This window comes from Uranotaenia lowii, chromosome 2, assembly GCF_029784155.1.
Source record: "Uranotaenia lowii strain MFRU-FL chromosome 2, ASM2978415v1, whole genome shotgun sequence".
NCBI classification, from domain to species: Eukaryota; Metazoa; Arthropoda; class Insecta; order Diptera; family Culicidae; genus Uranotaenia; species Uranotaenia lowii.
In genome coordinates, this window is record NC_073692.1 from 279192634 (window position 1) to 279216514 (window position 23881).

General features: G+C 37.7%; 2 protein-coding genes across 2 annotated transcripts in view; both read left to right on the forward strand.

Moving 5' to 3' along the window:
* The first annotated feature begins 213 nt into the window (after positions 1–213).
* Positions 214–23881, forward strand: part of LOC129746837 (WD repeat-containing protein 35) — a 38894-nt gene continuing 15226 nt past the window's right edge. Inside the window, exon 1 of the mRNA XM_055740727.1 lies at positions 214–374. Within this exon, the coding sequence (XP_055596702.1) occupies positions 351–374 (24 nt within the window). The 5' untranslated portion in view covers positions 214–350. The remainder of the gene's footprint in view (positions 375–23881) is intronic.
* On the forward strand, positions 1898–23498 carry LOC129746838 (uncharacterized). Its single transcript, XM_055740729.1, has 2 exons — positions 1898–3932; positions 22057–23498. The coding sequence occupies exon 1, from the start codon at positions 2724–2726 to the stop codon at positions 3519–3521; it is 798 nt and encodes a 265-aa protein (XP_055596704.1). The 5' UTR covers positions 1898–2723; the 3' UTR covers positions 3522–3932; positions 22057–23498.

Below are 23881 nucleotides of genomic sequence, written 5' to 3' on the forward strand. Positions count from 1 at the left end.
ACCAGTGAGCTTTCGCTGGGAAGTCTGTGTGCGTGCAATGTTTACATCGCTCTTCATCGATGGGCTCTCCCTCTCATTCGAAGCAGATGTTTACGAATTGAAGGAACCTGTTGCTTTCCGCTCATTTAATCGATTCTCCCGCGCGTTGAGCGTCTCGACGACCCATCACAGCCATGAGCGGCCATTGTTGAATCTCTATGGCAACCTGTTTGGCGTAAACAGTCAACAAACGCTGTCCATTCGATATCGTTGCTGTCAGGTGTTTGGATGTGAAATTTTTAACATTAAGAAAATTTAAGAATGAAAAAGTGAATTTCCCCGTAACATAAGTTGGTTGATACCGGTTCACCATGTTTATTTACCTGAGCAAAAAGGTAAGCATAGGGATTGTCGAAAGATTCCCGCGCGGGAAAGTGCGATTCAAGTGATATCCGATGGTACCGTTATCTCTTCCGTCGTGGATGGTGCCAAGATAGTGAAAAGAAATTGACCTCGTTTTTCTATTGAACTATTTCAAGTTGGAAAACCGCTTTACGATTGTGGTGTAACCAGTTATTGTGCATATTCTGTGGGAAAATTGATTCGACCAGTAGGTCGGATTGTGTCGAACATACATATATCCAGCTGTATGGAGATCATTTAAGGTTCACGATTCAATTTGAAACTGATCCATTTGATTTTCCAGTGGAACTCGTGGGACTCAAATGAGACATGCTATTGTAAATTTCATTTCGCTAAACAGGAACAATACTGCAGAAGGTTCTGGGTACATTGAAAGGGTTATTTTCTTTTGATTCAGATGAAAGTGGATTAATGTCGATTTCATAAAAGCTTATCAAAAGAATTTCAACATTTTTTTAAATAATTCTGACATCACTCGAGAAAACTCATGAATTCCAGATTTTCTGTAGAGACACTAAAACAATTCTTTCACCATCAGTCAAGGTAGCAGAAAACTGCAGAAAAAAAAAACAAAACATTTTGTTGATAGAATGATCTAACGAAAAGATTAAATTGGTTTACCACGATCTCGCTATTCTGGGTAAATTGGTAAAATAAAGGTAGAGGAGCATCCAATAGTTTAGTCTAAAAGCTGACGACACACTTAAGAAGGTAGGACACCTGGTGACGGTATCTGGAAAAGTAGTGCATTTGGATTTCAAGAGTTATGCTTCTGGCAGCTTTCCGAAGCAATACTGGTTGCCAGCGAAAAACACAATAAGTGTTTTAGAACACACCCGCGTCGTTAAAAGTTGGCAGATGAGGAACTAAAATGCGTGTAATGTTAAAGTGCAAGAGTCCTGCTATGAAAAATTGACCGAAAACTAATAGTAACGAATCCACAAACGACGACAATCACGCCCGAGAATATAGCTTAGCGCAGTCTGTTTCCTTTCTAATAATCTTTGTTAAGATCCGTATACGACAGATGGAATGACGATCTGCCAGCGTATGAAGTCCAAACAGAGCACATCGTTGTGTATAAGGCGACAGAATTTACGGTAGTTCACGAAGTTATGGAAGATAGTGGCACCAAAAACGGTGTCCTGCAAACTCAATGCATCCCAACGCATCCCGCAAAGCCTCCGTGCCACGAGCCTAAATAAGCCGGTATAAGGGCGGAGGCATCCTGACGGACAATCGTGAGGTGATCAAAAGGTGATAGCAGCACTTCGATGAACACCTGAACGACACATGCTAGAGACCACGGCTGCAAATGCCGCCTACAAAGTGTTGCCCGAATCCTATTTCGCCGCCTAACGCCAAGCAACGTTCAACGTGGCGCTAGAAGCTGTTATTCGAACAGCGGTGGGCAAAATGCCGGGCACGATTCTCGACAAATCCAGCCAACTAATCTGCTTTGCTGAAGACATTGATGTAGTCGGCATATTATCTGTGGCGGTGGAACAGATCTACCGTAAACTGAAACGCGAAGCAGGTTAATAATGTTAATAATGAATACGTCCAAGATGAAGTTTAAGCTGCCCTGCGGATCCGAGACCGACCGAGCTTGCTTATCCAGTAATAACATGGTCATGATCCACAAGCATCTGCAGTCGAGAAGACTTAGGCCCTGCTCAAAGTGTAACCTGTACACGACGCTCATTAGACCGGTTGTCCTCTAGGGTACGAGACGTGGATATTGCTCAAGGAGGACCTGCGCACACACGGAGTATTTGAGCGACCATCTTTGGTGGCCTGCAGGAGGACGGAGTGTGAAGAATGAATTTCGAGCTCTCGTGACTCTACGGAGAACCCAGTATTCAGAATGTGTTGAAGGACCAGCGTGATCTGGCGCATGTGGGATGTCCGAGAAATTGGAGAACGGTTGCTATGGACCGAGTGAATTTTAGGAATTATGTTCATCGTGTTGTGTCGTGAGACGGAGTACCATGAAAATAAAAAATAAAGAATAACGTGAGTGACCCTATTTGGCCCGGTTTCCTTTTGTGTCCTTTCTAAAGGCAACACTGTGGTAGAATGAAGTGTCTATAAGTTTTAGCGCCAACGCAAAAGTGATTTTTTCCCAAGTAAAATCTAAACTTAACCACTTCTATTTATTCTAATCGCTAGAAGATCATCCGCGCTAGTTGCACGTACCGAAGTTTTTGTGCCGGGTCGATAGTTAAAATCTAAATTTATCAAAATTAAAAAAACTGTTGTTGTGCCGGATAAACGGTGAAGTGCTGAAAACAATAGCTATTATTCGAGCAGTTGGAGTCATGAGTGAGGAGGACAAGATGATATCGCTGAGAAGCAACAGTATCACCAGAGCTAAGCCTAAGAGCTCTGATATGACTGTCACCGAGCTATCCAACCTTATGAAAACACAGTTTGAAACATACCAAAGGAGCACACGGGACGAAATCATGAGGCTTGGAGAAAAATTCACTTCCCAAATTCATCAAATTCGCCAGGAGCTGACGAGTGATATACAAAAAATACGTGAGGAAGGCATCGTGACCACCAATAAATTAGAGGCATCCATCGCAGGTTTGAAGTTGGAGAACATACAAACAATCGATCGTTTGCAAAGGAACAACGATCTCATCGTCAGTGGAATCCCATTTGTCCAGGGTGAAAACTTGCTCCTCTACTTTGCCACAATCTGTCGCTCTCTGGACTATGCTGAAGACGTTTGCCCGATAGTCGATATTCGCCGTCTCTCCAAAGGTCACCCAAAAAGTGGTTCTCCGTTGTTGATTCTCATGCAATTTGCTATTCATGTTCAGAGAAATGAGTTCTACTCTCGTTATCTAAAGTCACGTTCGTTATCTCTGAATGATCTTGGATTTGCTGTTAACAAGAGAATCTATATCAACGAGAATCTCTCTCCAGCAGCCAGAGAAACTCGATCTAAAGCTCTGCTCCTGAAAAGAAGTGGGGCCTTACATGCTGTGTACACTCGCGATGGAATTGTGTACGTGAAATTCAAAGTTGAAGATCGTGAGATGAGTATTGCTGTACCACCTGGAAACAACATAGAAGAGCTGATCAAAACAAATACCCTTTCCAAATAGTTAATCTCACTCCTTCCAATCCTATCCTCATGATCCCATGACTCCCCTCCTGAAAGTTATGAAACGCAAATAACCTTTCCTGATATGCTTTTGTTTACTCCTTCCAATCCCATCCTTTATTCCTGTGATTCCCCTCCTAAAAGTTATAAAAACAACCACCCTTTCCGCTTAGCTATTCTTCTTCCTTCCAATCCGTTCCTGCTTATCCTTTGACTCCCCTCCTAAAAGTTATAAAACTTCATTACAATGAATACTTCATTACGACGAACCTGAGGATCATGTACGTATGAGGATCGTGGACGTGAGGATCGATGACCTGAGGATCGTGGACGTAAGGATCGTTGCTGTGGGAATCGTGAACGCGAGGATCTTAGAGCGTGTCGATGACGGTTTAGTTTATCAAATGTTGTGGTTCGTAAACAACTTTTTTGCGTTGCCTTTTTGATTGAATTATAAAGAAAAAGATGAAGAAACATAAAAGTAATGTAATTAATGTGCTCATATCAATAATTTTTTTGAAGGTTTTTTACATTACCAATGGCTGATAATACCATTAACACCCCTTCAAATTTGTGCTTGCCTGGAATTGTTGTTAAATCTGCTATCTTTCCAAGTAAAATTTCTCTAGCTTGTGTTAACAGCCAAAGCATTTGTGCTCGTAAACTAGCAAAACTTGATGAATTGCGTAATTTATTAGAGATCTCAAATATCGATATTTTTGGTGTGAGTGAAACCTGGCTTAAAGATGGTATTGAGGATGATTTGGTTTCAATTGATGGATACAATATTTACAGAAATGATCGAATTGGCAGACAAGGCGGAGGTGTGATTATATACGTTAACAAAAATCTGCGAACTTCAGTTGTGCTTAAATCTATAGATGCTGTTAATCAAACACCTACGGAGTACATACTACTTGAAATATATTCTGGTTCTGAAAAGTTTTTGATTGGTGAATTCTATAACCCTCCTAATAATGCTTGTTCAGACTTATTACACAGCATATTTTCCGATTATTCATCGCAGTATGAAAAAATCTATTTACTCGGCGATTTCAATACTAATTTTTTGGACAATCAATCTATAAAGACTAGAAATTTTCGAGACATTCTAACCTTACATAATGCCACCAGTTTGGGAAACGAACCCACATTCTTTCATAATAATGGATGCTCCCAACTGGACCTGATAATTACTACGGACTATTCAAGCATTCTTAGATTTAATCAAATTGATTTTCCAGCATTATCTTGCCATGATCTCATATTCGCTTCTTTAAATATAAATAAAGAAGAAACTAATGGAGTCCATTTATTCAGAGACTACAACAGAATTAATACTCATCTTTTGAACAGGGAACTTAATTCTATTGATTGGGATTTATTTTACAATGTCGACGACACAAATATTTTAACAGATTACCTCAATCTGACTTTGAAAAACCTTTTTGAAATATGCGTTCCCCTTAGACAATATTCCTCCTCTCGAGGTCATAACCCATGGTTTGACGTTTCAATTGCCCAAGCTATTGTAAACAGGAATTTAGCATTCAATCAATGGAAAACATCTCGTAGCAGTGAGCATTTCAACCTTTATAAAACAATTCGTAATAGAGTTAATACTCTTGTCAAAACTGCAAAGAAAAGATACTATGACAGATTCCTTGATTCAAAGCTATCCTCAAAAACTCTGTGGCAGAGATTGAGGAAATCTAAAATAAGCAAGTCTACTGAACAACCTTCTAACAATTTTTCAGCCGAAGAGATTAATGAAACTTTTTTAAAATCTTTTACTCCTAATGACAACATTAATTTGATGGGCTTACAATCAAATTGGAATTCTTTTACATTTGATCCGATTCACGAAAATGACGTCATTATTAGTTTGTCTGAAATTGATTCGAATGCTGTTGGGTTAGATGATATTCCTTTAAAATTTATAAAAAAAATTGTTCCTAGCATCATACAACCTTTGACCTATCTTTTCAATAAAATTATAACAACGAATGAGTATCCCAGTAGTTGGAAAAATTCGAAAATCATTCCCATTAGAAAAAAATCAACATTGAATACGCTTGAAAACTTGCGACCAATTAGTATCCTAAGCGGATTATCAAAAGTATTTGAAAAAGTATTAAAGAAACAAATCAGCAGCTACTTGATCGAAAATAAGCTTATTAGTGATTTTCAATCTGGATACCGTCAAAATCACAGCACAAAAACTGCAATGATAAGCGTTTTTGATGATATCAGCAATGAACTTGATAAGTCTCAATCGGTCATTCTTATTTTATTAGATTTTTCCAAAGCATTTGATTGTATAAGCCATAGTACTCTACTTAAAAAGCTTTCAAATAATTTTGGGTTTTCATTTTCTGCGATTAATTTGATAAGATCATATCTATCTGATCGATTCCAGACAGTGTTCAATAACAAACAGTACTCATCACTCTCGCCAATCACATCAGGTGTGCCCCAAGGCTCTATTCTGGGTCCAAAATTTTTTAAAATGTACATTAATGACTTACCAAATATTTTGAAACATTGCAAAATTCACATTTTTGCCGATGATGTTCAATTATATTTTGAATGTTCTAATCTTAGCGAAGAAACAATTAATGTACAGTTGAATCTTGACTTACAGCATATCCATGCTTGGTCGATAAGAAATGCCCTACGTTTGAACGCGAGAAAAACACAAGCCCTTATGTTAAACCGTAGTAATGTTTCAAATATTTCGCTTTTTATCAATAACACTGCAATACAATATGTTCAACAAGCTGTCAGTCTCGGTTTTAAAATTCTGTCAAATTTTAACTGGGATTCCCATGTTATGCAACAATGTGGTAAAATATATTCCTCGCTAAAATCTCTAAAATACAATAAAAACGTTCTTAATACAGATTTGAAATTGAAACTTTTTAAAAGTCTCATATTTCCTCATTTTATATCTTGTGATTTTTTGCTTTTCCAAGTTTCCCAAAACGTTTTGAACAGGCTTCGTGTAGCACTCAATGCCTGCGTTAGATTTGTATTTGATCTTGATAGTTTCGATCACGTTTCACACCTTCAATCCCGCCTTATCGGTTGTTCATTTGAGAATTTCCCAAAAATTAGATGCTGTTTATTTTTGTTCAAGTTGATTCAAACCAAAGAACCTCAATATCTATATAATAGACTCGTAAAACTAAGAAGTAGTCGGTTTTTGAAATTTTTACTACCACGTCACCGCACCGTACTCTATGGTCATAGTTTTTTTTGTAAGGGGTGTAACCTACTGGAACTCTCTACCAAATACACTTACTTTAGAAAAATCCAAAACAACCTTCAAGAAAAAATTGATTGAGCACTTTTCTCTTAGTTCTTAAAGTATATTTTTGAATTTTTGTTTAAAATTGTATTAAAACCACACGTCATGAAGACATCACATTTTCATTGAATTCTACAAATCAATATGTAACAATTTATAAGGATATCATTCTTACGTTACTAAATAAATGTCAAACAAACAAACAAAAAACAAACAAAGGCGTGGGCCGTTTCCTTCTTGCAGTGTTTCTCCCTAGACCATGTTTTTTAATCGGCAATCGTATAAGGCCACTGTGACCAGTTGTTAGATCTTTTATAATACTAATCCGCGTTATTTATTTTTAATTATATATTTCCAGAAACACTGTTACTATATTGATAAGTGGCATGTGAACACTGGTTTAGCATTTCATAAACACACACATTATGTTAGATCATAAGTGCAACCTTAGTTACGTTTCATTAGTTTACACCAGAGATGCATAGTACCGCTTGACCGGATTTCGATCTCATGACCACTGACTTAAAATTCTAACGCTCTAACGAACGTTAATACTTATGAAAATTAAATCATCTGACATACTTGTCTTAATGATTATCTTAATATTAAGTTTACAGAAATCGTACATTTAGTCTTTGTTGATTGTTTCTCATTTGATCGCGAAGGTTACATTCAATCAGGCGTTTAAAGGTTGCAGTTGAGACATTAAAATCAAACAGAGCGTAGTAGCGTAAGAAGGTTTATTTTGCGGAACGTAAGGGGTCGTTGTTGCCTTAGCGCGTACTTCTTGTTTCCAGGGAAAGCCAATTACGATGTCGGAGAGCTCTTGCTGGTGCATATATATTGCAACGAGATAATATCCAGGAACAGTCGATTTCATTACGAAGAATCTTTGCCACGAACAGTGATTGACCGATGGTATGACGATTTGACAGCGTCTGAAGCCCAAGCAGAGCACAACGTTGTACATACGGCGGCAAGTTTAAAGGGTTCTCCCAAGGCAGCTCACGAAGAGCATAAAGCACGAATTTACATTGAATCGCTTCAAAACGCGCTATCTGTACAGCTTCATAAGGCCACCACACCAGGTTTGTAGACTCTAAAATTGAACGCACCAGACAGCAATACAGAGCTTGTAAGCAGACAGGAATTCAGGTGACTATTCAAAACAATGCCCATTTATTTATTTGATTTAGACGTTCTAAAACATCGCCTTGTATTTTATAGTCGTACAAGAAAGGATTTTTCTTTCGTCCGCATGTTATGATACAACACTTAGGGGGTTTGGGATGAATAAACCAATTGGTTTAAAATCCCAAAAAAAAAAAAAAAAAAATACAACACTTAGAAATGCCCAAAACTAGTAGGTTTCCAGCGTACCAATTTACTACCGTATCGAGAAATTGCTGTAATATGTGACAATCGGATAAACTGTTTATGATCAGAAAAAAATTCAAATCGTCTGCGTACAGGAGAACTCCGCATCCAATAAGCAGCAAACTTTTGTCATTGCAGAATAGTGTGAACAACAGTGGGCAGAAGTTACTACCTTGTGGTACCCCTGAGGTTGGGATGAAATCTACAGATTCAGATGATCCAATTTTAACAGCTAGCCGACGATTAGTGAGATAGTTTCTGATCCATGCACATAGTCTTTCGGATAATCCCAAACGTTGCAATTTCAGTTGCAATCAGCAGAATTACGTGATTAACTGAATCATTGACGCACTCTCGCTACTTGAAGGCACAAAACTTGCTTATGCTGATGACTTGAAACTTTTTCACGCCATAAACAACCAAGACGACATCGACTTTTTACAATAGCAATTTTCCGTATTTGCTCACTGGTGCGACATTAACTGCATGTCGTTGAACCGCAGCAAATGTTTGGTTATATCATCTTCCCATAAAAGGCACACTCTTCGTGCGGAGTACATCCTTGGAAGCGAAACCATCATCCGAGTAGAACACATCAACGATCTAGGAGTTATCCTCGATCAACGGATTCCTGCTTCGCATGGCCAAAGACTTCAAAAACGTGTACTGCCTTAAAAGTCTTTATTGCTGCATAGTTCCATTCTCGAGTACGCATCAGCTGTCTGGTGCCCCTTTTATTAGAACGGAGCTGAACGAATCGAGGCTATCCAGCGGCACCTCCTGCGGTATGCCGTACGTCACTTGAATTGGCATGATCCGTTTCGTCTGGCAAGCTACGAAAATCGTTGTCGCCTCATAGAGTTGGATATGCTTCAAGTTCGTAGGAACGCTACTCGAGCTCTGGTTGTGGCTGACCTGCTGACATCGAGAATACACTCTCCCTGTAGATTGCGTCAACTTGCTTGCCACCATCCATATTGGATAAACAGAATTATTCCACTTCCAAGTTTGACTTTACCGAGCGTTTCGGAAAAAATCCGTGCTGATTGTTTAAGATCCAATTACGACAAGCTGAAAACATGTCATTGTTGACAATTCTCTATAAGACCTTCGAGCAGGCAGCTAGCGATGTGACACCTCGGTAATTGCACACCTCTTGCTTATCACCTTATTTGAATATTGGGCTCATAAATCATTTTTTCCACATGATAGGAAATTGCTGCAGTTCAATGGACTGATCGAAAATATAGGTTAGACGCTTCAACAGTAGAGGAAGGCACTTTTTAACACGCAAGCAGGTATTCCATCCTTTCTAGCCGAAGTAGAGTACTTAAGATTGCTAATAGACTCGGTTGTACTCCATTTACCCGAAAACCATTGCCCAGAATGAAAAATCCCCAGAATTCCAATCGCAAGAAAGAACCATTCCCCAGAATTTTTTTCCCCAGACGAACCATTCCCCAGAAAAATTTTCGCCAGAATGTACCATTTCCCAGAAATTTTTTCACCAGAATGAACCATGTACCAGAATTTTTTTCGCCAGAAGAACCATTTCCCAGAAAATTGAAAACATTTATCCTTACTAGAAATTATTTAGAAAAAAGGAATTGTTACAAAAAAAAATGGGGTTTCATAACTTTATTCTTTTGCGGCAAAGCCGCAACCAACGAGGATGAAGGGGCTGAGGCGGCACAAAGCCGCCGAAGCTCCCAAATCCGAGGAGGCCGCCGACCCGCCGTCGGAAGCGGCGGCCCTAAGACATTGGTCTAGGTCTGCCGGGGCTTCCTAGGTCTGCGTGAAAGCTAGGGGTGATCCCTCAGCCCCGTCCGCCACGCGACAGCGTGAAGGACAAAACGTCTTTCAAGCTCGAACGCGCAGCGTGAGGAGTCGGATACCAAAACGGTTTTTAAAGGACCATGGTAAGCATTGAATCAATTAAAGTACCCAAACCATAGACAAAACACAATATTGGTTCTAAAATAAATTTAGTTGGAAAATTTCAAAGTCGTAGTTTCATATAAAAAATTATTTTGAAAAAAATAATTTTGAATCGTATGAAATATTCAAGAATTCATTAAAAAAAAAAACAAATAAAAATACTAAGGGAAAAAATCTGGGATTTGTACCATTCTGGTAAATGTTCCATTCTGGGGAAAAAAATTCTGGGAAAGGTCCGTTCTGGGAAAAAAAATTCTGGTAAATGGTGCATTCTGGGCATTTTTTTTCTGGGAAATGGTTCATTCTGGGGTTTGATTTCGGGTTTTTGTCATTCTGGGAAAAATTCATTCTGGGCAATGGTTTTCGGGTAAATGGGATACAATCAATAGACTCTGAAACCATTTCCTCGCTTATAACAAACACGTCAAGGTTTAGCACATCCATGGGCAATCGTCTGATGGCTGCGTTAATTTGATCTGCGGTTGGTGATTGGATTGAGGAAACACTGGAGAAGTGCTCCGCAAACAGATTACATTTTTCAGCAGGTGATACGGCAGTTCTATCATCTAAATGCAGCTGCGCAGGCAGATCAGATTCCTTCCGTTTGGTATTATCAAATTTCCAAAACTTTTTTGGATTGCGGCGAAGCTCACTCTGAGTACGATCAACATTGCGACGGTAGCATCGTCGATCGTAGACCCGGTATTGTCTGGTAGCGTTGTTAAGTTGCAGTTTAATTAACGAACACCTGGAGTTAGTAAATTTTCGCAGCAATTTTGAACGAAGCTGTTTTAGCCGTTTCAAACGAGCATTAGTCCAAGGAGGTCGGAGAGGAGGACGAGCCATAGGCACAGATTTATCAAAAAACGTCATCCATAATTGCGCAGAATGTGTTTACAGTTACATCTACACTAGGGCATCCTTGGAGAATCGTCCAGTCAATTTCAGATAAAACTTGATTCATCACATCAACAACACCAGCACGATGGAAGTCACGAGCAGATGCGTCGAAAGTCTCAGATGACTAACCACTACGCCAAAGCCGCTGTCTCAAAACCTGTTATCACCTGTTGAATGGATGAGGGTTTGAGAAATTCAAAGATGAAATCAAAACGACTCAGTATAATGTTATAACAACTCTGCTTTTAGCAAAACCTGTAAATTATATAGGGCTATTCTTTGGCTTCCCAGTGTTGGCAGCAATTTGACCTGTTTCACTGTTTTTCGATACTTGTCTGCAGGGTTGGTCGGCTCTTCTCAAACAACAAAGAGCCGGGAGAAACCAACACTGTTTTCAGTTCGGCTTCCGAGTGTAATCCTCTTTCGCTGATCGTGCTCCACTCGTTACCCGAGTTTACACGAGCTGTAAGTGACTCGGACGGCAAGTGTGAGAGCATTTGCATCCGAGTGGGAGAAAGAGACTTCTAAACAAAGAGCGCCCTATGTTTCAGTCATACACCTCAGAGCAGCGTTACCAACCTTCCAGATTTTTCTGGAATCTTCCAGATTTTTATGTGTCATCCAGAAATACAGACCTCAAGGTGTCTAGTCCAGACTTTTCATAAATTATCCAGATTTGTCCAGAAATTTCTATAAGCTGAACGTTTTAATAGAAAAAAGTACTATTGAAATCCAATAGCTCATAACGGTAACACTGAATACACTGTGAAGCAGAATACAGAAGTTATTTTGACAGCTGAGTTGGTCTATGCTTTCAGTTTTCAAGCTTTCGTTCACATAGAATTCGTGCCCGCTCGCCACTGGTTGTGTTGGTGCTATGAATGAAAGCTTTTTTAATAGTGGTAATCATGTGTGGGTGTATAAGTGGTTTTCGCGAGAGTATGGTAGTGGGTTTTGAAAGAAAACCACTTTTCCCCATACAATCATCAAAAATAATATATTCAAAGATACCTAGCTCTTGAAATTTTGCCTATAAATGCCAACGGACAATCTTTTAACAAACCTTAACACCGCCTACTGACAGAAAAGGTCAACATTTCTTAATAATTGAATTTTTCACTTTTACCCCTCGTTCCGGGGGGTTTAAAATGCACTCTGCTTTTGTTCAATTTTGGAATACATTTGCAAAATGCACTCTGACCTAATTTCACCAATTTTTGAAGAAAAGCTTTATGCCACTGACTCAATTCAGATTCCTCAATAAAAAAAAAATCTTCAATTAAAACAGATAACTATATTTTATTGCATATCTCGTTGAGCCTGATCATTGATTCCAAATTCCACGGAACAGTGCTCAGGATATTGCGGTTAAGGGTTTTGATGACGTGGCAAAGTATTTATCTTGATTGGGATCCTGATTTATGATAAACTAGCTGACCCGGCAAACTTTGTCCTGCGTTCTTTAATTAAAGTTTTTACATTTTAAAGTTTTCTTTATTGTTTTTAAATCTTTTGATGATTTTTTTTGTATATAATGTTTATAAAGTGATTTAAACTGTTTTAAATTTTTTTAAAGCTTCTTTAATAACTACAGATAAACATTGCTTCTCATTTCAGTGCTGTCTGGTACACTATGTTTCTAGTTCTATTGTTCGGTGCAAAAACGAATAAAGAAGATGGTTTTCCTACACGGGAACATGCCACGTAAAGTTGGCCGTGTGAAAAACATGGATATTCTAGGTTAATCCCACAAACATCTTATGTTTGACCCTGCGGTTTGTTGACAGTCATTGCGAATGCAAGCCGTACTGGATATTGCGTTCTCTTAAACTCAAATGGTAAATCGTTTGATATTAGTGGGATTCTCGGAATTAGGACATCCTCTCCTTTAAATTTTCCTTTAAGAATAGTCGCTTGAATAATATTCGTTTTAAGATTTTTCACGACCAACCTTGTCCCGTTACACAATTTGGGTTGGTTAAGGTTACGGAGCATAATTATAACACTCCCAACTTTTATGCGTAAATTGTGCGGCGGCATTCATAGAAGATCTAAAGAATTTAAGAACTCGGTTGGGTAGTTCGTAGCTTCTTCTGGATTGGTTATACAATCTACTGACTTGTACGAATGCAATTCTCCAGGAACTGTGTTCTGGATAATAAAATTCAATTCGTCGACATCCTTATTTTTCGCTGCCAGGATTGCACGTGAACTTAGCCAATCATGGTTCACATGGTTTTGAACGATATTCGGAAACACAATTTGCAATGAGTTCCTCTTTTGTCGATACGAAAGAACAAAAACCTTGCGGGAATGAAATTAATCCTGTCGAAACGTCTACTGGTACTTCTCCATTGCCAATAGTCAATAATTGTTTCGAAAAGATTTCTGTGGACGAATCGTTTTGAAGCGCAACTCGCATATTTGTCGTTAACCGCAGCGTCGTTACGTAACGCCACAAATACGAAAGTTTAAGGCAAGCATTTATCTCATCAGCTGCCGTTGACCGCGGTATGACAGGAAGCGTTTGTCGAAAATCTCCTGTAAAATTAAAAAAGTGTGTTCAATTGTTATAATGTATCAGTAAGTCACTAATAAGTCTTTCAGAAACATCCGAATAAAGCAAAAGGCTAATGGGTCTAAATAAAATATACATGCAAACAAACAAACCTGCTAGTAGAATCATGGCGCCTCCAAAATGTCCTGTATGATTTCGAAGATCCTTCATAGTTCGATCGAGTGCCTCTAATGCTCTTTTATGTGCCATTGTACATTCGTCCCAGATAATAATCTTGCAACTCTGCAGCAATTTCGCCATTGATGTTTGATTACATGTTTGTTCCTCGGTCATCTGTAGATTCAATGGCAATTTGAATGCAGAATGAGCAGTTCGGCCACCTTCCAACATTGTGGCTGCAATGCCCGATGAGGCAACCGCCAGGGCAATGTCAGGTCTTGAACGAATTGAAGCCAACAGTAATGAAATAAGGAATGTTTTGCCAGTTCCACCAGGCGCATCGATGAAGAAAATGCCACCATTGCCGTCATCAATCGCTCTCATCAATGTATCGTATACGTCCTTCTGCTGGTGATTCAACAAAGGAATATTCGTTTGGACTACTTGGGCCAACGCGTCTTGATCAAATGAATGTACTCCTCAGACCGCAGTTTAGCCTGATTGAACCGGATAAAGTTCAAACGTTCTGTCTCGATTTTGACATACATGTCGACGTGTTTGTTTGTGGTCGTCAGAAGGCATATGTTCCAATGCCGTCTTAAATAACCGAATTAAAGCGTTATGTTCGTGAAGAAGAATTTGCAATTCACCGATGATCTGACGTTTCATTGCACGATTGATAGCACAACGCTGATCGATTTCTGTTTCATAATTTCCAACGAAATATACTGCCGGCCAAAAGTTTGGGATCACCCGCTAAAAAACATGCAAATTTTGATCGTTCATATCTCAGCCGTCTTAGGACATATTGCAAATCTTCTGATCTCATTTGAAAGATAATGAGCAGTAGCTATTTCGGAGGTGTTTTGCCCATAAATAATGTTTTAGTTTTGCACCTAAAACTTAACCTAAAGTTAGAGCATTTTCAAAAAAACGCACTCAATATTCAAAGCCGATCATCTCGCGATAGGGTGGACCAAATTTCAAAATTTGAGTTGCATTAGAATCCTTATTCTATACTTCTCAAAATGCAATCAAAAAATTTTGTGCAAAAATTTAAGAATGTACTTTTAATTATTAAAATAGACACTTAAGTTATCGTCCAAAAGTTTGGGATCACCCCTCAGTATGGTGTATGGTGTTCAAGATTTGCAATATGTCCTAAGACGGCTGAGATATGAACGATCAAAATTTGCATGTTTTTTAGCGGGTGATCCCAAACTTTTGGCCGGCAGTGTATTTGTAGAAATTTATGATCTTCGTTCGTTGGTGGCAATAATGATCCTGCTCGATGATGAATTTGACCTTGAATCTGAATATATAAGCTTTGTTAGCATAAAACAAAGTGAAATAGGAAAAAATCATGAAAAAAATGTAGGAAATTTCTCAAAACTATTCATTTTGCTAAAGATTTATTAGGGAGAAAGTTTCGATTTTCGTCTCAGCACCTATATTCATCATTATTCTATTTTGACCATTTTTTAAGCAAATATGTTTATTGCATGATTTTGTCGAGTGATTAATATTTCCATCAAAGAAATGATCAAATTTAGTGTTGAAACCTCTAAATGAGCGAGATGAGATGAAAATAGGTTCTGAGATGGATATCGGATCTTTTACCCTATATATTTTTTAAATAACTGTTCAAGTAATAAATAAGGGAAAAATTATCAATGAAATGGCATTAATGTTTCGATAAATTGTGTCCTTACTATCCAAAATAAGATTTACTAAACAATACCTTAAACGTTGGGTTAAATCCACATTCTGCAACAATATTCGCTCAAATGATGTCATTTGAAAGCAGCTGTTGTAAATTTGGGTATGCGTTAAAAAATGTCCTGCTTCTGGTGAGTCTCTGAATAGCAATGAGCGCAGTGGTTCTGGTGGTGGAGTAAACGGTGGCAACTTTACTTTACCACCTGCGCAACATAAACCTGGTGTTTCTGAGTGAAACTTCAGCGCTTTACAGTATTGGCATACCAAATCCATGGGTCCGATTGTAAGGCAAGGCAGTTTGCTGTAGTCTATTGTACAATCATATTGGAAAGCGGCACGATACAAATTGCAATTCTGTTGCTGTTCAGTATTTATCTGGGCTTCTGCTTCCTCCTCTGTCGTTCGACGGCTACGAATTACCGACATACGTTCTCGAAGCTGTTGATTTGCTTCCGCGCTTTGCTCAGGGGTCTGATTGGCACGGAGCCTCGACAACCTTCGTGCATTGCGGCTGCGTAATCCAACGTACGTTCTCCTTATGGGCGGCATACTGATTCTAGAGTATTGAAGCTGCAAATGCAATTTCAAATTAATTGTTGAATGTACATTAAATATTCAGTGCTTTAAAAATTTCAACACACTTACCAAAACCACCGGAATTCCCACCCCGGGATAATCACAAAACTTCAAATAATGTGTAAATTGTTTGCAAATAACTCACGAATGATCACGCTTTGAAAACTATTTTCTATCAATTCAAAAATGAAAAAACCCAACAACAGCATAAATGTCAAACAACTCCACTTCAAACACATCAATGCCTTCTTAGAACGGTACCATGTTCTCTCTCTCTCCCTAACGCTGCATTCTATGTAAAATGTTTTTTTCTTTTACAAATTTCCCCTTAACATTTTCCAAATTTCGGCTCCGTTGTGACATTCCTTGTGTCAAGACGAACACAACAAAAAAAATCGCATGCAAATCGGATGATCCAGTGAAGAGTTATGCTTGTTCGCACATTTCTGTATGGTCTGTCTCTCTCCCTGTTTTATATATATAGATTACAGATTTTTTCCCAAGGTTTTAATTAATTTTAGTTTAATTCATTCAAATGCTGATAAATTTTATCTAGTTTTATTAAGATGTTTAAATCAAAATCTTAAATTTGGAAAGCTTTCCAGTTTAAGTTCAAACAACTAGATCACAGAGAACTATAGTAGCCATTTGAAAGCATGTGATAAATTTGATAATTTAGAATGCAAATGAACCCTCAAACTGCTAGTTATATAAATTGGTTTTTTTCCTTAGCGTGTTTTACTAAATAGTTGCATTTCTGCCGCAGCATTTGATGGTGGCGCTTTTGGATTTTGTCCGTCGATTTTCGCTACAGTTCCGAATCTTGTAATAGATAATTTTTGCAATCATCCCTCCATGTGAGCCTTTTTAACTATCCAGACAAATCCAGACACCTGGCAACCCTGCCTCAGAGTAAAGAAGAAAAAAATTATTTAGACTCCCACCACACAACGTAGAACAAATATAAACAATTCCTACTCCGCTACCATGCCCTCTGCTGTTAGCTGTTTTGAATTCTTTTTTTTTTGCAAGACGTAGCATTCGAAGAAGAGGTGACAGGTGGTTCATCAAAAAATCAGGACACCGCGAAGAACAAAACCCAGGATTTTTCAGGACCCCAGTCGATTGGTGGAAATGAAATGCAGCTCTTCTTAGATTGCATAAATTAAGGCGAAATAGCGGTGCAGTTTACGCCTTAATTTATGCAGCAGAAGAGATATGAAGTTAGGTGGCTTTAGTTTATATCGAAAAAACCGTTCAAATATCATCTGAACCGAAGATTACCATTGGTTTAATAGGTGAAACTGTTTTTATTACAAAATCAATTGCAAAATCAGGATACCGCTGGGAGCTTTGATTCGGAAAGTAGCATCATTTCTCGTGAACGTACCAAGAATAAACTGAGTTAGCTCTCGAATTCTCCTCAGCACATTGCGCAACAGATTTTTCCGGAGAAGGGAGTTCTCTTCATCAGCGGATGTGAATGCTCTCGCTCACTCTTATGTGTTGACAATCTCACTCTTCATTTCAGTGCGATTTATCTCTCTCCGCACCGATTGGGGGAGCAGACGAAAAAAATTGCACTCTCTTTCACTGGACAAGACGATCTGAGGAGTTTTGCCACCCATGCTTGTCTGTCCTGTCTATGTCTTATGCACCAAAACAACTATCGACGGATAACAGGGTAAGTTATCCGATACTATCATCATCTCCTGTTGATCGTTCCCTATCCGTATCAGTGCTCTCGTGTTTCACTCGCTGATGCGGCCTCATAACCAGAGATGTTAAAATCGCGAGTCTACATACTCGCACTTTGCCCTTCTTTGCAGAACGATTTTATTTCGTTAAACTCAATGTGCAATGATGCTATCTAAAGTTCAACTCGGAAAGCATCAGGAAGTAAGGAAACAGGGAAACATTAGCGAAGCAAACGAACAGTTCTGCGAATTAAAAAAAATCGTTTTCGTTCGGCAGCCGAACACATCAATCGGACAACGCATAAGGGCGTGGCTAAAATTGATAGATACAAGGGAACGGGAAACGAGCGAGAGAAGGGTGCGAGAAATGTTAACTCGGTCGATATCACTTCCATCTGTACCGTTGAGCCGTCAACACGTACGCCGGAGCATCGTATCGTTGCTGTGTACCTGCAGGAACATTTTAAATTATTTATTTTTTCCTTACCTGTATTTCAATCAGCACTTTTCAGTGCTAAAATTATTTTCATTTTCTTTTATTCATATTTTCTCTTTTCTTTCCAGCATGGGGAAGTCTTCGGCCGGCTCAAGGGCCGGAAGAAAACGGATTGCTGAACCTAATCCAGGGCCATCTGCCAAAAAAGTTGAAATTTCCAATTCATTCGATGTCCTTCATAACATCGGTGATGAGGAAATATTCATATTTAATTCTGATAAGAGTACTAAGAAACCTTCTTCTTCTTCTTATACTCTTAAAAACGAAAAGATTCCACCAATAACGGTCACGATTCCTGACTTCAATGCCTTTCGAAAAGAAATCGTCACTTCCGTCAAGGATGTGAAGATTTCTTTTCAGATCGGTCGAAGGGGAACTGCTCGTATATTGGCGGAATCTTTTAATGATTTTAAAAAAAATTTAAATTATTTGAATAATAAAAAACACCAATTTTTTACGTACGACACTAGAGGTGATCGTCCTTTTAAAGTTGTACTTCGTGGTCTCACCGGCGATCAGACACCGGATGAGATCACAAATGAATTAAATTCTTTGTTAGGTTTTTCTCCAATTCAAGTAATTCAAATGAGGAAAAGAACCAACACGAATAATACCAGTAGTGTTGGTTTTGCTCCTGAACTTTATTTGATCCATTTTAAAAAGGATCAGGTTAATAATTTGAAAATTTTGGAAAAGGCTCGTCTTATGTTTCATTGTCGAGTAAAATTTGAACCTTTTCGTAAATCTTCAACCAATTTTTTACAAAATATTACGCAATGTCGTCGTTGTCAAGCTTTTTGTCATGGCACTAAAAATTGTAGAATGAATGCCAGATGCATGTTTTGCGGCTCATTCGATCATGAAAAATCTAAATGCCTTTTTGGTGGTGATAAGCCAAAAACAGAATTTTTTAAGTGTGCGAATTGCGCAGGTAATCATTCCTCGAATTCTCTAGATTGTCCCGTTAGGGCAAAAATTGTTGCTTCTAGGAAAAACCCCAAAGTTTCCAGAAAAGTTTCTTCTCCTCCTTCCTCTTTTTCGTCTACACACGTCAGACCGGCAAACAACCTGCCTGTTCGCAGTCAGCCTCGGCCTACATTGGAATCACGGCTGGGTAATACCCGAAGTGATTTTAATGTTACCTGGACTGATTCTGCGCCACAGACTCGTTGTTTATCGTTCTCAGAGGTGGTTGAAAATGGGTTGCCCTCTTCAGGTTTAACTAATAAAAATGGGAAAAAACCAAGTCTCAACGTTCATGCGAAGGCTTGGGAAAATCCCCGAAATTCAAATACTTTTTCTTCTCCTTCCTCTTCTGATTCTATCAATTTTGTTGATTTGGGTGAGATTACTGAGGAAAAATTAAAATTTTTGCATCAAAATTTAATGGAAATGATGCAACTTATGTTGAAAGCAAATTCAATGTTTGAAGCTTTCCAAACTTCTTTTAATTATGCTAACAAAATTATTATGACTTTACGATTCCCTCATGGATCCAAATAGATGTTTAAATATTATGAATTGGAACGCTAGATCTTTGCTGGCTAACCAAGACGAGTTCTTTTTATTTTTGAAAACTCAAAACATACATATTGCTGCCATCACTGAAACTTTTTTAAAGCCAGACAATAACTTGAAAAGCAATGCTTTCTTTAAAATTTTACGAAATGATCGACTTGATCGACAAGGTGGGGGTGTAGCTATTGTCATCAATAGTCGTCTCAAATTTAGACTTCTTCCTTCTTTCAATACAAAAGTCTTAGAAACAATTGGAATTGAATTAGAAACTTCTATGGGGAAAATTATAATTATTGCCGCATATTTGCCTTTTCAATGTAGCGGTGAACAGAAAAATTTTTTGAAGGGAGATTTACAAAAACTCACCAGAAATAAATCAAAATTTTTTGTTATTGGTGACTTTAATGCAAAACACCGATCTTGGAATAATATTTCATCAAATTCAAATGGGAATATTTTATTTAATGACTGCTCTGCAGGTTATTACACTGTTGAATATCCTAATGGGCATACTTGTTTCTCTTCGATTAGAAATCCTTCCACAATTGATTTGGTTCTAACGGATTTAGGCGAGCATTGTAGTCAATTAGTTACTCATGCGGACCTCGATTCAGACCACCTTCCAGTAACTTTTTCTTTATCCCAAAATCCCATTGAAAACCCTTTAAAATCAACTTTTAATTTTCAAAAGGCTAACTGGGAGCGATATATGAATTTTATTGAACGTAATTTAGATGTAAACGTTCCATTGAATTCAATAGAAGATATTGATTTGGCTGTAGAAAACTTGACAACTTCAATAGTCAATGCTAGAGCCGCTTCAATACCTAAAGTTAAACATAAATTTAATCAACCTTTAATTGATGATGATCTTCAGTTTTTAATACGACTGAAAAACATTCGTCGACGCCAATTTCAACGAACTAGGGATCCTTATTTGAAATTAATTTATTGCGACCTTCAAAAAGAGATCAAACGTCGTTTAAATTTCATTCGTAATGAAAATTTTTCTAAAGCAGTAGAGGACATAAAACCCTACTCAAAGCCATTTTGGAAATTAACTAAAATTCTAAAAAAGCCCCAGAAGCCAATTCCTTCTTTGAAAGATGGGGATAAACTTCTTTTAACTAATTCAGAAAAAGCTAAAAAATTAGCCCAACAATTTGAGTCTGCTCATGATTTTAATTTAAACGTTGTAAGTCCAATTGATGCTCAAATTTCCCTAGAATTTGATGATATTCTTTCTAAGCAAATTGTGTTTGAAAGTTCTTGTGAGACAAATATTGAGGAACTTAAATTGATTTTCAAAAAATTTAAAAATATCAAAGCCCCGGGGGAAGATGGGATTTTCTATATTCTTATTAAAAAGTTGCCTGAAAGCACTTTAAATTTTTTAGTTAAAATCTTCAATAAATGTTTTCACTTGGCTTATTTTCCCAATAAATGGAAAAATGCCAAAGTAACTCCAATTTTGAAACCTGGAAAAAGTGCTTCAGAGCCTTCAAGTTATCGACCAATTAGTTTGCTTCCTTCTTTAAGTAAACTATTTGAGAGAGTTATTTTGAATAGAATGATGATTCACATTAATCAGAATTCTATTTTCCCTGATGAACAATTTGGTTTTCGTCATGGACATTCTACTACACATCAACTTTTGAGTGTAACTAATATGATTAACGCTAGCAAATCTGAGCGTTATTCAACTGGTGTTGCTCTTCTTGACATTGAAAAAGCTTTTGACAGTGTTTGGCACAAAGGTTTGGTAGCTAAATTAGCTCGATTTGATTTTCCTGTATATCTCACCAAAATTATTCAAAATTATTTGACTAACCGAACTTTACAAGTAAGCTATCAAAATTCATGCTCTGAAAGGATACCCATTAGAGCTGGTGTCCCTCAGGGTAGTATACTTGGGCCTATTTTATACAATATTTTTACTTCTGATCTTCCTGAAGTCCCAGAAGGAAAAGGTAGAAGATTATTTGCTGACGATACTTTGCTTTCAGCCAAAGGTCGAAATTTACGGGTGGTACGCAGTAGATTGCAACAAAATTTAAATTCCTTTTTGAATTACTTGAAAATGTGGAAAATTTCTCCTAACGCTTCCAAAACTCAACTTATTTTATTTCCCCATAAGCCAAGAGCAAATTTTTTAAAACCTAATGAAAATCATTCCATAACTTTTAATGGGGTTTCTTTAGAATGGTCTGATCACGTAAAGTACTTGGGACTCACACTTGATCGGAATCTTTCTTTTAAGAATCACATTGAAGATATTCAATCTAAATGTAATAAATACACTAAATCTCTTTATTCTCTCATCAACAGGAAATCCAAGTTGTGTCTGCGTAATAAGTTACTTATCTACAAACAAGTGTTTCGACCAGCGATAATGTATGCAGTTCCGATTTGGTCTAGCTGCTGCGCGACGAGGAAGAAAGCCATCCAGAGGATTCAGAACAAGGTTCTGAAAATGATTTTGCGGCTTCCACCTTGGCACAGCACCGAAGATCTTCATCGGATTGCAGGCATTGAATCTATCGAAGAGATGGCCAACAAAATCATCTCCAACTTCAGAGGCAAATCGATGCAGTCTTCCATCGCAGAGATTCGCTCTCTCTACAATTAGTTTAATTTTAGGATAGCTTTAGTTTTAAGTTTAAAATATTTTTTTTTTCACTACAGGATGTTCTCCTTTGTAAAAATGCTTGATTGTGCTCAGCAAATTTAAGTCGAATAAATAAATTTTAGTGATTATTAAACTATAGGGCTCTGAAAGTTCATTATTGAACTGAACACCTAATTTAATGTATTAATGTAATATAAATGTAATGATGAATTGGTACTAATAAAGATATATTTAAAAAAAAAAAAAAATGTTAACTCGGTCCGTCGGGCAACGATCGCTCGTGAGCATTCGTGTACGGTAAGCTTCGTTCTGTTGTTTCGTTGGTGTGATTTTATTCCTGCGAGGCATAGAAAATATCTATTCGGAACTGTTCTCTTCGTTTTGTGTGCAATCACGTCATGATTGGAACGAAGATAAAATCAATCTGCACACAACAAGTTAAACCAGCGTTGCCACATTTCAATCTGTATTTTCGATGCAAAAAATCTTTTTCATCTGTATAAAATCTCAAAAATCTGTATTGAAATCTGTATCTAAAATCTTGATTCTGAATATTAACGCTACTAACTACGATGACTTTCTTATAATGCGTAGCGCATTAAATTGAACTGAGCTCCAGATTACTGCGAACTGCAGACTGTCAAATCAATGTAAATTTGTCATTTTGCAATACGCAAACCGCTTTTTGGTTTAATTTTGTACGAAGAAAATAGGAATGCAAAAATTTACCAAAATATTCTGTGCAACGAACTATTTAAGGTCACTCAAAGTTTTGAGTCGATATTTTTCGTTAAATGTATCAAGCTTTATCCTCCCTGGGTTTAACAGTCAATTGAGGCAGTCTCTGTACTCAGTTATATTAGCAGTATACTGCGAGAAAAATGTCCACAGATGCGGAAGTAATTCCATGATATTTAGGTAACTGGCATTGAAAGTTACATTTCGTGTAGAGCGATATCCTATTTGGTGTATGATTCTTAACACTTAATATTTTCAAACCCTTGCTTGTCATTTTAAGCGCCATATTTATGGGTCTTGATCTATGATCTGGAAATTTTTTCAAATTTGCCGGTGTGACAACTGAAGGTGACTTGAACGTTGGCTGATTTAAATAGATTATTATCGATTAACTCACAGTATAAGCAAAACATCTTGATTTTTTTTTTCGATTTGATGAAAATCTGTATAAAATCTGTATAAAATTCCAATTATCTGTTATCTGTATATACAGATTCTTGGTTTAAAATTTTCTTAAAAATCTGTATGATTACAGGAAAATCTGTATATGTGGTAACGCTGAGTTAAACTCGGAAAAAATCAGCCGAATGATTCTTTCCGAAGCGAGTCTACACACCGCTGCTCATAACCCTTGTCTTGCTCTATGCTCTATGGGCTAAGCTTTGTTACGATGATCCGTATGTTGATTTGAGGGTTAGTGCACTTAAATTCATTAACTTTATGGTCATATTTGTTCAAATATAATGCCGGGGAGCTGTCCAGTAAAGAGCGTCCGAATCCTACGGG